The following is a 12,785-nucleotide window of genomic DNA, read 5'->3' as shown; positions in this document are numbered from 1 at the left end:
AAGTTTTGCTCCAAATGACAATGGAAGAGTTTCCTGTGTTAACGGAGTTATTTTTGTAATTGCGTCTACGACCTTAAGTTAAGACCCATGCAAGGATGGTCCTGTGTGATGCTGCATGTGTATAATCCATCAACAACATGGACATTGTTAACAAAACTCAGGGGGAACACAAAATATGTCCACACCGGTGATTTTAGAGAAGTGTAAGGAGGTTCAAGTTTGGTCGATGTGTCGCTCAAATCAGCAGTTACCATGGTTACTATACAGGTTAGCGGGAGGAGGAACTGGCTACAACCACAACACTGTTTCACTGCTCTAAGATGCTTGATAAATGTCAGGCCAGGCCAGCATGTATCAGTGTTGGGGGTATAAAATTATGTTTTTGTTTTTTTTCTTTGAATTTTCAGGTTTCTGTTAACACGTTATGCTGAATCATTGGGTCAGTTTGCAGCAGCTTCCCAGTCCTGTAATTTCTCCCTCAGGTTTTTCCACTCTAACCAGAAAGATGTGAGTCTGTCCCACCTTCATTCCATTTCTGAGTTGTTGTTTTTTTTTTTTTTTTAATCCTGGAGCAATGCATCTTGTCAATTTCCTCTTCCATTTTCTGTTCCCTTCTCCGTCATCTTTCCACCAGACCTCAGAGTATATCATCCAAGCATATAAGTATGGTGCATTTGAGAAAATCCCAGAATTCATCGCTCTCAGGAACAGGCTGAATCAATCGCTGCACTTTGCCCAAGTCCGCACTGAGAGAATGCTGCTGGATCTGTTCCTCGAGGCTGATATGTGAGAAAGAACTCCAAACACACACTAGGTTATTACCGTTGATGATGAAGATCGGTTTTCCAGTTACCTGTGTCTCTTATTTCATGTCTTTCAGCGTTTTGAGCTTGGATGAAAGTGTGAAGGCCATGTCTTTATCTGCAGAGGAGGACGACATCCCATGGATTAATATGAGGGATAACAGAGACCTCACTGTTTTTACCAGCTGGGACCCTAAGGAGAGGTATAGATTGATTTGGATCTCATAATGGAGGCCACAAATGCACTCAGAAGCACACACCAACCCATCTGTTCTTTCTTTCACAGACAGCTTACTGACGAACATCGATGTCACTCTCTAGAGGAAGAATCTGTCTGGCTGAGGATACGCTCTCTTACACTTCGCATCCTCGCCTTCTTGGCTGGACATGGACATGCGCCCTCGCATCAAAACTCTGAGGTGGCCAACGAGAACGGTATTGGAGACAAGACATCGGTTCTCAGCAGCTTGCTGTCCCAACTCAATCAGACCCTCCAGACAGCCAATCAGCTTGTAGAGAAATGCATACAAGTACGTTCAACAAACTTTGTGGAAATACAGTTTGACTTATCCAACCTTTTTATATGGGGACCATATAAAAAAGATGGCAAACCACTGCAACCCAATTCCTGATAGAAACTGTGACGAGAACAAATTTTGTGTATGAAATCTAACGTTTCAGTTTCATTTTTCTCTGTTGCCTTTTTCTATTCAAACCCAAACCAAGCTGTTAAAAATACTAATTGAGCCTACTACTGGGTGGTGAACCAGTTCCTTCGAAAAAACCGGTATTTGTTTTTTATGATTATTTTTTATATTCCACAAGACCGGTTTATGAAAAATATAACTATTCTGCTATCATTTCTTGTCCTTACACTCGTGTAGTCATATTTCCCTCATCTGTTTCTGTTGTTTCATAAAAATGACAAACAAAATATACTATATATACTTAAGAGAGAAGGATCAAACAGAGACACACAATTCTTATATCAAATCAACAATGCAGCCACATAACATTCTGAAACACTTAGTGGATTATTAAAAGACAATGTGTTTTAATACCTGTATGTGACTGAACAGATGGATTAACAACGTTAATGAAAACTCACCCCATAAGAAGATAGAAGGTTAATAAGAGGTTCAGGGTGCTGGTGTTTTATTCATCAAAGAGCCGTGTTTATCTCGTCACCGTCATGAAAAAACGTGGTGTCGACTAAATAATTTCGTCATCGTTGACGAAAACAACACTGTCCACAGTGTCAACTCACAGAGAAATATAATATGCAGAGTTATTGTATATAAAAACCTAGAATACCAGAAATTCATAAAAGCATATTGAACCGGACAGTTCAATATGATATGGAGAATTGTGATGTCTGTTGTGCAGACGTGTGAAGAGTTCACTGCTGTAATGTTGTTGCACTGCAGTATCCATTCCTGGGACCTCCCTCCACCCGAATGGCCGCAGCTCTGTCCAGTGGAAGCTGCCAGTGTCAGGCTGCAGCACTGCAGCTGTCTGTCCACCTACAGGAGCTGGACACTGTTGGACTAGGTAAAAGGGAAAATAAAACAAAAATATGGATTCAATAGCAGTGAACAAATTTGGTGTTATCCAATGCTGATGATTTGATTATTTTTCTTAATTTCTTCCTTCATAGATGAGTCGTCAGAGCTTCAAACCCAGATCTGTAACACTTTCAAATCATTGGTAGTACAGCTTCAAGGTGAGCATATGACGAAGAATAAGCTCTATTTCATTGCCCTTTTATCCTATTGTTCTTGACGTTTCCTTCTTGTCCACAGAAATACTGAATAAATCCAAAGGGGATTTGTTGGAAATGAAAGACAGCAAATTAAAAACCTGGCCCTCCCTATTAGAAAACCTTATCTTCTTTGCTGAGGTGGGTGAGACAACACTGCTTCAACACATTTCTTATGTATAGTCGTATGTATGTTGTAACATAACCCTGTTGTTCTACGTAGACGGTGTGCATAGTCTTCTGGATGGCAAGTTACTGTGCCAAGATCCTTCGACCACTCAAATCTAGTCTACAGAAGAAGAAAAAAAAGAAAAAGGATGCAAACACAGCTCTGGTACACTTCTCTCTTTTTAGTCCTTACACACCAGTTTGTATTTCTCTCTGATGATAGTATGTGTGTGTCTATTGCAGCCAGTGGTGGTGTGTGGCTTCCAGGAGCTGACGGGGAGCTTGCAGGACCTGCTCACCCAGGCTTTGGAACATGTAAAGGGGCAGGAGACGGGCATAACTGCCCTTAAACTAGCCAGTTTAACATTGGAAGGACACACACAGGTGAGTGCCTTGTCAACAAAAAAATTGTGTTGACACAATGAATGTGCTTTATTCATGTGTCCTTTTTCTTTGTCGTTGTTTAAACGTTTTCTATAAGCATGCATCGTTTCATTAAAGGTCTTAAAGCTCACATAGAGTGGTCCTGTTGCACATATGTTAGTTATGGAGGTCTACTTGCATACATTAACTTTTTTTATGGTCAAAAACCTCCTAGTTGCTGTAAATGAGCTGATAGAAACCCTCTTTTCTGACGGTGTTTCCCAGCCACGATATTTCAGACAACTCTCACCCCCAGAAGACAGAGTGTGTTGTGATTGGCCAGCCAGCGCAGAGCCTTCTCAACTGTCTTGTGATTGGCCAGTACCCGGAAGTGACATATTCAGCACACCAGCTCTCAGAGGCACAGCTCGCCCCTCTGGAGCGGTGGATGCACTGCTACTCATTATCAAAACATTGTTTTAACAATGTTTAAAAATAGCTTCTTCACGTCTCCCCGCCGCAGTCCCTTTGACGACCTTTGACCCAGAGTCAGAAGACACTGTCGCTCGTGAAACACCTCCACAACAGACGTTATTCTTCATTTGCGGTTCAATGTATGCAACCGGATGTGCCCGGATTAGTGCCCGGAGCAGGAGGATCTGCTGTTCAGGAGATTACAATAAAACACAGCGTTCTCAGCAGTGGCTGAACTGTATGTTTAGAACCTTCAGGGCTTCTTAAACAAGGTAATGACGCAGATACACACTAAAAAACTGCTTTAATTGGAACTTCCGATCTAGGTCCGATTTAATCCACACAAACCCCCAAAAACTATTATAAACTGTAGTATTCCAGACCTGTAAATGGAGCTGCCACATAAATACACCAAAAACAGCAGGTGTGAAAAATATACACTAAGCATGTGCACTGGGAACTAACTTTGGTACTACAAAAATAAAGCTTTATTTCAGTATACATTACAGTGTATACAATCACACAAATAAAATTTTTTTTTTTTTAGATTATCGCATTTATCGATAAAGGCAAAATAGCGTTGATTATAGTCGTAAATTTCGATAACAATACATTTATGAAATATATCGCCCACCCCTAATCCCCAGACACAAAAAGAGAGTGACGACGACAAAGATGGCGACAGTGGTTGCAAGAGTTGTATACAAGAAAATGCTTCTCACTTTAGGGATCACCAGAGCAGATCATCTGCCTCCATCTTGTCCTATTCTTTTGTGTCCTCTTCATCTTCAACATCCTTTATCCAATATAATCACTATCCCTTTTCTGCAAGTGAACAAACCATCTCAACCTTGACTCTTATGTTGGGATCAGACGGTTTTTCACGATGGTCACTGTTGCGGACGTTTGATTATTTAGTGAGTCGACCAAAGATGGAGTTTCCTGGAGTGAGAGATGGGTTAAGTTGAAAAGCTTAATTGGAAGCAACTCAGATCTGAGGAGAACTGAGACTATGCCGAACATAAAACAAGTATGTTAACAGTTGGGCATCCTCTGTCAGTCTGCCTGTGAGTCCCAGACTTAGGATACTTAAAGGTGCTTCCTCTGCTGATACATGGAGCTGACCTTGGGGAGGACTGCGCAGTAGCATCAGTCATCTGCCCCATTCCGGTCAGGCTCAGCGAAAACATGAAGAGACAAATTTCTGTAGACAACAGTGCTATACCGAGGTTGCTGTGACAACAGTTTCGGCAGGCGCCGTCCTAAATTGTTTAAACTAGTGCTTAGGAATGGGAGCTGATAACTTTAGAGAAGGCCGAATAATATTTTTCCCTTACAGTCACCATGTCATATTATCAATCACAGTGGCACCGATTCTTGCCATGTCTTGTTCGGGGGACTGGCAACACTATAAGCATGACCTCGACCAATCATTGTTCACTGTACAAATTCATATGTCAATGGAGAGGCAGTCAAGGAGTTGTCAATAATGGCTATTGAAGTGTTGTGGGTGATGCTCACAATCTTGTGATCAAAAAGAAAAGAAAGAAATAAGGTAGTGGACCGAGCAGCATCCCTCATATTCTTCGGTCATGTTTATGTCAGTTTAATACGTCAGAGGGGCGCACTCTGTTCTACTATTGGTCCATGTACAATTTCCCCCCGGGGATTAATAAAGTATTCTGATTCTGATACAGGAGCACATCGTAGATGCTGGCTGCATGTCTGTCCCCAGTCTCACTTCCATCACTCTATGCCATTTCATCTAATAAAGGCAAAATTCTTCTCGCTCTAGGGGTCGCCACGGCGGATCATCTGCCTCCATCTTGCCCTATCCGTTCTGTCCTCTGTTACACCTACTGTCCTCAAGGCAAAATAAAATGGCCAAAATATTGTTTTAATACATTCTTCTGATGAGCCCTGAGGTTTTGTCTTATCTTGTGTCTTTCAGGAGGAGGCATTGTTTATGAAGGCTGCTATGGACAAGGTGCAGAGCAGCTACCTGCGCTCACTACAGGAAGTGGGAGACCTGCTCAAGAAGAGGGCAGAAACTATAAAGAACCTCAAGATCTGAACACCATCACACAGCAACCCTCACCATATTAAGTTGACTATAATCCATTATCCACCCCCCCATGTCCCACACTGCCGCCCATCAGCTCACCAGCTAACCTGCCACTTCAGACACACGCCTCTTTGCCCCTCAGTGCATATTTGTTGTTTGTGAGCTCTGTCTGAATTGTTTTTATTTGTCTTTTCTTTCACTTTAACACAAACCTCTGGATCACATATCACTCTTACAGCACATAAGCTTGTAAGTAAAAATTATACATTTATAAAGCAGTAATGGATGAGTGAGGAGAGATAAAATAAATCATGCTCTTTTTAAAATAAATAAAGCAAAAGAATAATCAGTTTTAGAAAGAAAAAATCTAATAATTTATTGTACATAGTTAAAAAAGCAACTACCACAGTTCATTATCAGAAATGACAATATAAGACATAATAAACCACTATTCAGTTTCATCTGTACTCACTGTTTTTCTGATGAAGCAGAACACAGTGGCCTACTGTGTCAGCGCTTTCTCTATGTCAAGAGCAGATTAGAATTAAACTGATGTACTCTGAAGGAAATAAGGATACCTGGCTCCCAGCTGATCACATTTTCACTTTTGAGAATTATCACATTTTCTTTCTTTCTTTTATTAGGGCTTTGTTTATCTTGTGTGTTGCTGTGGTACTGAGAGCAGGACCATCTCGGCAGTTGCAGTATTAAGAGCAGTGTTGAGTTCAGTAACCAGCATGACTTTCTTTTTCATCATTGTTTAATTTAAATCATCTGCAGCTGTGGGTGAATTACAAGTGGTGCTTGTAAATGTGTGAAGGGTGGAAATGGGTTGTTCCGGCACAAAAGAAAAAAATCAGACGTATGAATATTTAATTGACGGTGTATGATTGTCTGGAATATGATTGTTCTCCAAAAACAGTGTTTTCTGTTTGAATCATCAATGAGTTATTGGCCTTCTTCAGACATGGTATTAATATCCATCCTGAGAGATCTGATCACAAGTGGACATCGCTGAAATTTGTCATTTCACACCTGGCAGTTAAACGCATCATGGATGCATCTTCCATGACCACTGGCGATCATATTTCACTTCCCCTGCACAGTGTCATAATAACATGGATATAATTTCTGCTTGCAAGGATAAAGATGATGTTTTTAAACCAGTCTCACTGTACAGATGTCTCCGTCAGTCCACATAGTCATGGAAAAGTGTCAAAATACTTTCAGTTCTTTGTGAAAGTACAGTTAACTAGGGTCTTGACAGCTGCAATAGACTGAGTTCCATTTGTGCTTGTTAAAGTATAAATATTTTGGGATCATGGATCTCTGTGCTCATCTAATATAAAGGCGCTCAGGACAGACGGATGCACTCAGTTGATGCATGACACGTGACTTGAGGCAACTTCTCCATCTCCAAATCTTGCAGCCCATATTGACACACATTTCATTGCATTTATTGTACCACCCTCTTCTAGACTACTGCCATTTTTTTTGGTTTCTTTGCAGCACAGGCAATTGTTGCCAATGCTGGAGAAGTGATTTTCTCACCAAACTGACCTCTACGCAGAGTAGTTGGTGTCAAACAGCCAGTAGGAGTCCAATCTTTTCATGGTTCTGTAAACCACCCCCACTATTTCCAGTAAGCTGTCAAAGATGCAGAGATGTTTTACAGTCGGTGTCTGCAGAAGTTACTACAGGGATGCAGCAGTGCTCTGCTGTTGTCCCCTTACGACTCTGAAATGTAAATGCCTTTTTCCGTTTTAGGCCATGTTCTACCCCTCACGGCTACCTACTTAAATGACTAAAAGGTCAACATTTTCGATCAAAGACATTTGATAACCTTAAAAAGTCCAAGTATCACCTTAAAGTGATGCTCTCTGCAAATTGTTACCTTTCGTTTATCCACAGCCTCCTATTATGCTACAAACTTTAAGATGCTGCATTCAGAGTGTAGATTAGTAGTGTGTTGTGTAATTACAATTATTATGATAATATTGATCATTAATGTCCCCCAAAAACCCTGCCTACTGTATCTTTAATGCATCTAAGGGATGGATTTGCTTTCACCTGTCTCTTCAAACTCTTGCAAAATGGGGTTTGAGTGATCAGATTTGATAATTTAATACTTTCTGCACTCATGGAGCTGACGAGCTGTCCACTGGTGATTTGGATCAGTCAGGACATTAACACCAGGTCTGCACAGGCCCATTGACACAGACATGCAACGTTGCAGTGTGACTGCGTGTTGTAATAGTATGCAATGGTTTTACCACAGTCAAATGAAAGATCCTGACAATAACTGTTTCATGGATCCCTGTGAATCTGATAAGTAATGGCATTTATATTCTAGTTCAGTCTAGACCAGAGCATTGAGAGGATTCTGTATATTTTGACCCCAGATGTGATAGTATAGCCTGTAACCTTTCACACATCATCATGGCAGTTTTGTTGAATATCTCATCCTGGCACTGCTATTTCCTTTTCTCATAACCCAACAAACCCACAGACAGACATTGGACCTAATTGTACATAAAAGTGGAGGCAGCCTCTTGAAAGAACAGTGTGCAAGAATAGTAGTGTTGTGTTTTAAAAAGCAGCTACAGTTGGATGACTATGAATTTTGTCATTCCCAACAACTTTTCCCTCATGATCCACCAGTGGTGTCATCAGCTTCAGCAGTTTGTGAAGAATAAGCTTCGAGCACTGAAAGGTGACTGCAGGTTGTATACAGTAATTTTCTTCACTGTTAAAATGGCAATTTATGGAGAGCAGGTTGAATGTGAGGAATTGACGAGGCCTCTCCTTCCCGTTATGCACACAAACACATGCACATCTGCTGATTCCTTTATTTGAATAGAGCTCATTCTGTCTGAATTGGAGACGTCTGTGACCTGACGTGTGGTTTCTTGAGGTTCTGTTGACAATCTGGAGCGTCATCTCACCCCCCCCCCCCCCCCTATTTTGTTAGAAAATGGAAAAAAGAAACACTGGAATGTCGAAGCTTTTTTAAAATAAAAAACAAAAATTAAATCAGATACTGTTGTGATGTCTTCCTCCAGACTTAGTTCAGGGCTGTATTGAATTATTTATTTATTTTATCAAGTAATTATATCCACGAGAAACACGCGCGGATATTATGGAATCGGTCTCGCGCGTCCGCGTCCGCAGATTTTAGCCGTTAGCGCGATAACTGGAAAGGCGTTTGAGATTAATTAATTTATTTTTTTTATGGGTCACATACCCCCTGTAGATGATCCCTATTGATTTTGAGCTGTCTACCATTATTATTAATTAATTAGTTAATTAATTAATTAATTAATTAATTAATTAATTAATGATTTATTTTAAAAAAAAAACATATTTTCGCCTGTATCTTCCAAAGTATTGCAGGTATTGGCTTCAAATTTTGCATGGGCATCACATACCACCTGTAGATGATCCCTATCTTTGTAGCTTTATTATTAATTAGCAAATTAATTAATTTATTATGCTAAAAACACATTTTCGGCTTTATCTTCCAGACTGATGGAGATATTGCCTTCAAATTTTGTACAATGATTCATGTAACAACTATCTACAAGTACAATCGTTATTACTTTGGCTATGATTGGTAATAGTTACATAATAAGTTAACTGGTTAACTTATTAGCGAACACAGAAAAAATAGTTAAGGCATTTTTTCTTTATTATTGAGCTCGTTTGGACACATTGAGGATATCATGGGTTTATTTAGCACTTATTCATAATATTTATTACATTATATTATAAATGTATTAATTATCATATAAAAATTAGTTAAGCCTCCATTTCTTTATTAATGCATTGAATGGAAAGTTTTAACATATTGTATGCTTTTTCATGAAATTGAATAAACATGCTTTTTTATGACATTTGGACACTTTGAAGATATGGCAGGTGTGGTTAGCATTTTAATATTCATAATATTTAACAAGGTATAAAAGGTTAACTAGTTTTATTAAAAACTTGAGAGAAATTTATGAATTCAGGTATTCTGTGTTCAATATCGAGTTTATATGGATACTTTGAACATGTATAAAGTGTAGTCAGCATTATATCATAATATTTAACAGTTATTTTGTTGAATTTGTTCATAATTAATTAAAACAGTTAGTGGCAGGTGCGAGTGCGTATACTTTGGGTATATTGGAAAGTTGAGGATTGGACAAGTTCGCGGATATACCCCTTGCTGTCGGCCCCCGACAGTGTAGGCTAGTTTATCTGTTGATTTTATGGCTTAAGAAATTACTTGCTAACATATTTATATAGTTTTCTTTGTAGAAGAGCAAATAAACAGAAAATGTTTATGTATATGTATGTATGTGTATGTATACATTATTAAATTAAACATGCATAAGTTTAGGTAAGTTTAGGTAATAAGTTTGTCATTTTATTGATTTCAATACCTTTAGCACTAATTACTGGAACGCAAAATTGGTTTGGTAACCTCAGTGACCCTTGACCTCCATACACAGGTGAATCCAATCATGAGAAAGGGTATTTAAGGAGGCCAATTGTAAGTGTTTCTCCTCTTTGCATCTTCTCTGAAGAGTGGCAACATGGGAGCCTCAAAACAACTCTCAAATGACCTGAAAACAATGATTGTTCAACATCATGGTTTAGGGGAAGGATACAGAAAGCTATCTCAGAGATTTAAGCTCTCAGTTTCAACTGTGAGGAACATTGTGAGACCACACAAAGATCACAGGCACAGTTCTAGTTAAGGCCTGAAGTGGCAGACCAAGAAAAATCTCAGATCAGCAGAGGTGAAGGATGGTGAGAACAGTCACAGTCAACTCACAGACCAGCTCCAATGACCTCCAACATCATCTTGCTGCAGATAGGACCAAAAGTCAATGTTTCTGGAATTGGACGACATTAAGTCATGGAGTGATTTCCCAAAAAATTCTCTCACAGTCCCACAATCATAAAACATGTGCTCTATTGTTTCCAAATTGATATCACATGTATAACAATTTTCTAACACAAATTTAAATCTACTTTTCATAAATTCATTTAATGGATAAATGTTGTTTATAGTTTTGGAGAATTTTAAGTATTTTGTATGAATAGTTGATATTTCAGATTTGTTATAATCTTTAAGAATTAATGAGCATTTTGTTCTACTTGGATATAAGGTATTGACTAAATATTTCCTTAAAAACATAATCAATTTATCGTTTACTAGGTCCAGATCATCTATCTTCACTTTGTGTAAATTTAGAATTGGTAAGTTTAAAATATTATTTTTTATCGATAAAACCTTTGGAATATTCTGTGAGACTTTCTTATATATCGCATTGGAGCAAGTTGTGCTATATTTAGCATTAAAATCATTCAGTTCAAGTATGTTACCATTTCCATCCACTATATGTAAAACGGACCATTTATTTTGTCATCCAGTCTTCCAAAAACATAGACCTCCCTCGACTCAATATCACCCTATTGTTCTACAATGGAACATTATGGGGGCTGAAATTATGTTTGAACATCATTTTCCAATTTAACTGAACCTGTTGGTGAAATTTGGAAAGTTTCATGGGCAATTTTGATATTTCAAAATCACATACTAATAGAAACTCTAACCTCCAACTTTGTTGAGTGAAAACCATATCTCATCATCGGAGCCATTTGATCTTTAAAATTCCATTCATAATTTCAAAGTCAATTGCTTTTATACCACCATCCTCATAGTCCTTTATCACATCACTATTTCTGATGTAGTAAAGTTTATTTTTCCATATGAAATTGAAATTGGTTCTATTAATTTTCTTTTATAATATATTTTATATAAAATAATATTTATATTATATTTATAATTTCTTTCTCGGTGGGATGGCTAGGGAATATGCTGGAAAGATTAATCTGGATAATGATTGGACCTTGGTTAACATTGTCCTACCAAACAACGTTAAATCCCTTTGGAGCCAATTGTTTAATGGTTTTTTGCATTTATCAAAAGTATTTTGAATATTTTTTTTTCACTAACGTCAGCACATTTAGTTATCCAAATGTAACAAACAAGTTAATGGCGCAGATACACACTAAACAACAGCGTTAATAGGAACTTCCAGTCCTTAATTAGGTGATTATAATCAATAAGATCCAGAACGAAGTGGATATTATTATGGATCAACCCTCCTTTAAGAAATCCTGATTGTGTTGGGCTAATTATTTTTAACGCTTGGAGCAATAGCAGGGTTTCCCCCCAGAAAACCTGCTAAGCCCAGTGGTAGGACCTCTCGAGCGGCCCACGGCGTTTAAAAAAAATAAAATAAAATATATGACTATTATGTGTTATTGTAAGACATTTATTAACAATACTTAAACACCAACTATAGAGTCTAACAAAAAGACACACTCTTGAAAATAAATAAATAATATCATTTTTTGTTCCACTTAAGTTAAATACTAATTAAGTAATTGGCCAGTGAATCTTAAAACAAGCCATGCAATGGTCACATTTAAAAGTAAAATAAATCAACATAAATTAAAACGTGGTAGTGCCCCCTCATCTGCCTCACCTGGTGCAGACAAACGGCCCTTTTATTTCTGCGCACCGCCCCTGCGCTGTTCTCTTCTCCCTCTCCTGCGCTCTGCGCTTCTGCGTCTCCAAGCGGTCTCTTCCAAAGCAGACTGGATCATTTCTCTACGTGTTTTATCCCCACATAAGAATAATGATCTTTATGACGAGGATAGTGATGGGATCAGCAGTTCATTTGAGTGTACTGAATCACTAGAATCCATTCATTAAAATTGTGTCCAGCCATGGCAAAAGCGTTCACAAGTCTACTTTGAGACATTTGGAGTTATTTACAGATTCCGAAAGTGTGATTGCTAAGCCTTCCAACAATGTCAAACACATGTAAATCTAATATTTTTTGAAGAAGATATAACAATTTGAATGTAGGCACTCCTCAAACTGCTTTAGGGAGAATTTCAGCCTCAAAGATGTACACCTTCTGAGAGCCAAGAGACAGAATCATCACATTTACATAGCACAACCCCCTCCTGTTCTAAGCTGTCAGCGAAACCACACCCTGCTCTGTATGAGCACAGATACTATTGTTGTGAGCTACACTGCTACACAGAACAATACATATACAATACAATAAAAACTGGACATAATATC

The 12,785-nt window shown here is 38.5% G+C and overlaps 1 protein-coding gene across 1 annotated transcript in view; it reads left to right on the top strand.

Moving 5' to 3' along the window:
* The window catches only part of naa25 (N-alpha-acetyltransferase 25, NatB auxiliary subunit), a 52,606-nt gene extending 44,038 nt beyond the window's left edge, over positions 1–8,568 (top strand). Inside the window, exons 15-24 of the mRNA XM_083902451.1 lie at positions 408–507; positions 635–786; positions 881–1,006; positions 1,090–1,333; positions 2,231–2,354; positions 2,461–2,526; positions 2,606–2,703; positions 2,786–2,896; positions 2,974–3,114; positions 5,519–8,568. Coding sequence (XP_083758577.1) covers positions 408–507; positions 635–786; positions 881–1,006; positions 1,090–1,333; positions 2,231–2,354; positions 2,461–2,526; positions 2,606–2,703; positions 2,786–2,896; positions 2,974–3,114; positions 5,519–5,641 — 1,285 coding nt within the window. The 3' untranslated portion in view covers positions 5,642–8,568. The remainder of the gene's footprint in view (positions 1–407; positions 508–634; positions 787–880; positions 1,007–1,089; positions 1,334–2,230; positions 2,355–2,460; positions 2,527–2,605; positions 2,704–2,785; positions 2,897–2,973; positions 3,115–5,518) is intronic.
* The last annotated feature ends 4,217 nt before the right edge of the window (positions 8,569–12,785 follow it).

The sequence above is a fragment of the Microchirus variegatus genome, assembly GCF_963457635.1.
Source record: "Microchirus variegatus genome assembly, chromosome: 16".
In the NCBI taxonomy this organism is placed as follows: domain Eukaryota; kingdom Metazoa; phylum Chordata; class Actinopteri; order Pleuronectiformes; family Soleidae; genus Microchirus; species Microchirus variegatus.
The sequence above is the reverse complement of the archived record's forward strand: the minus strand, read 5'-3'. Positions and strand labels throughout refer to the sequence as shown.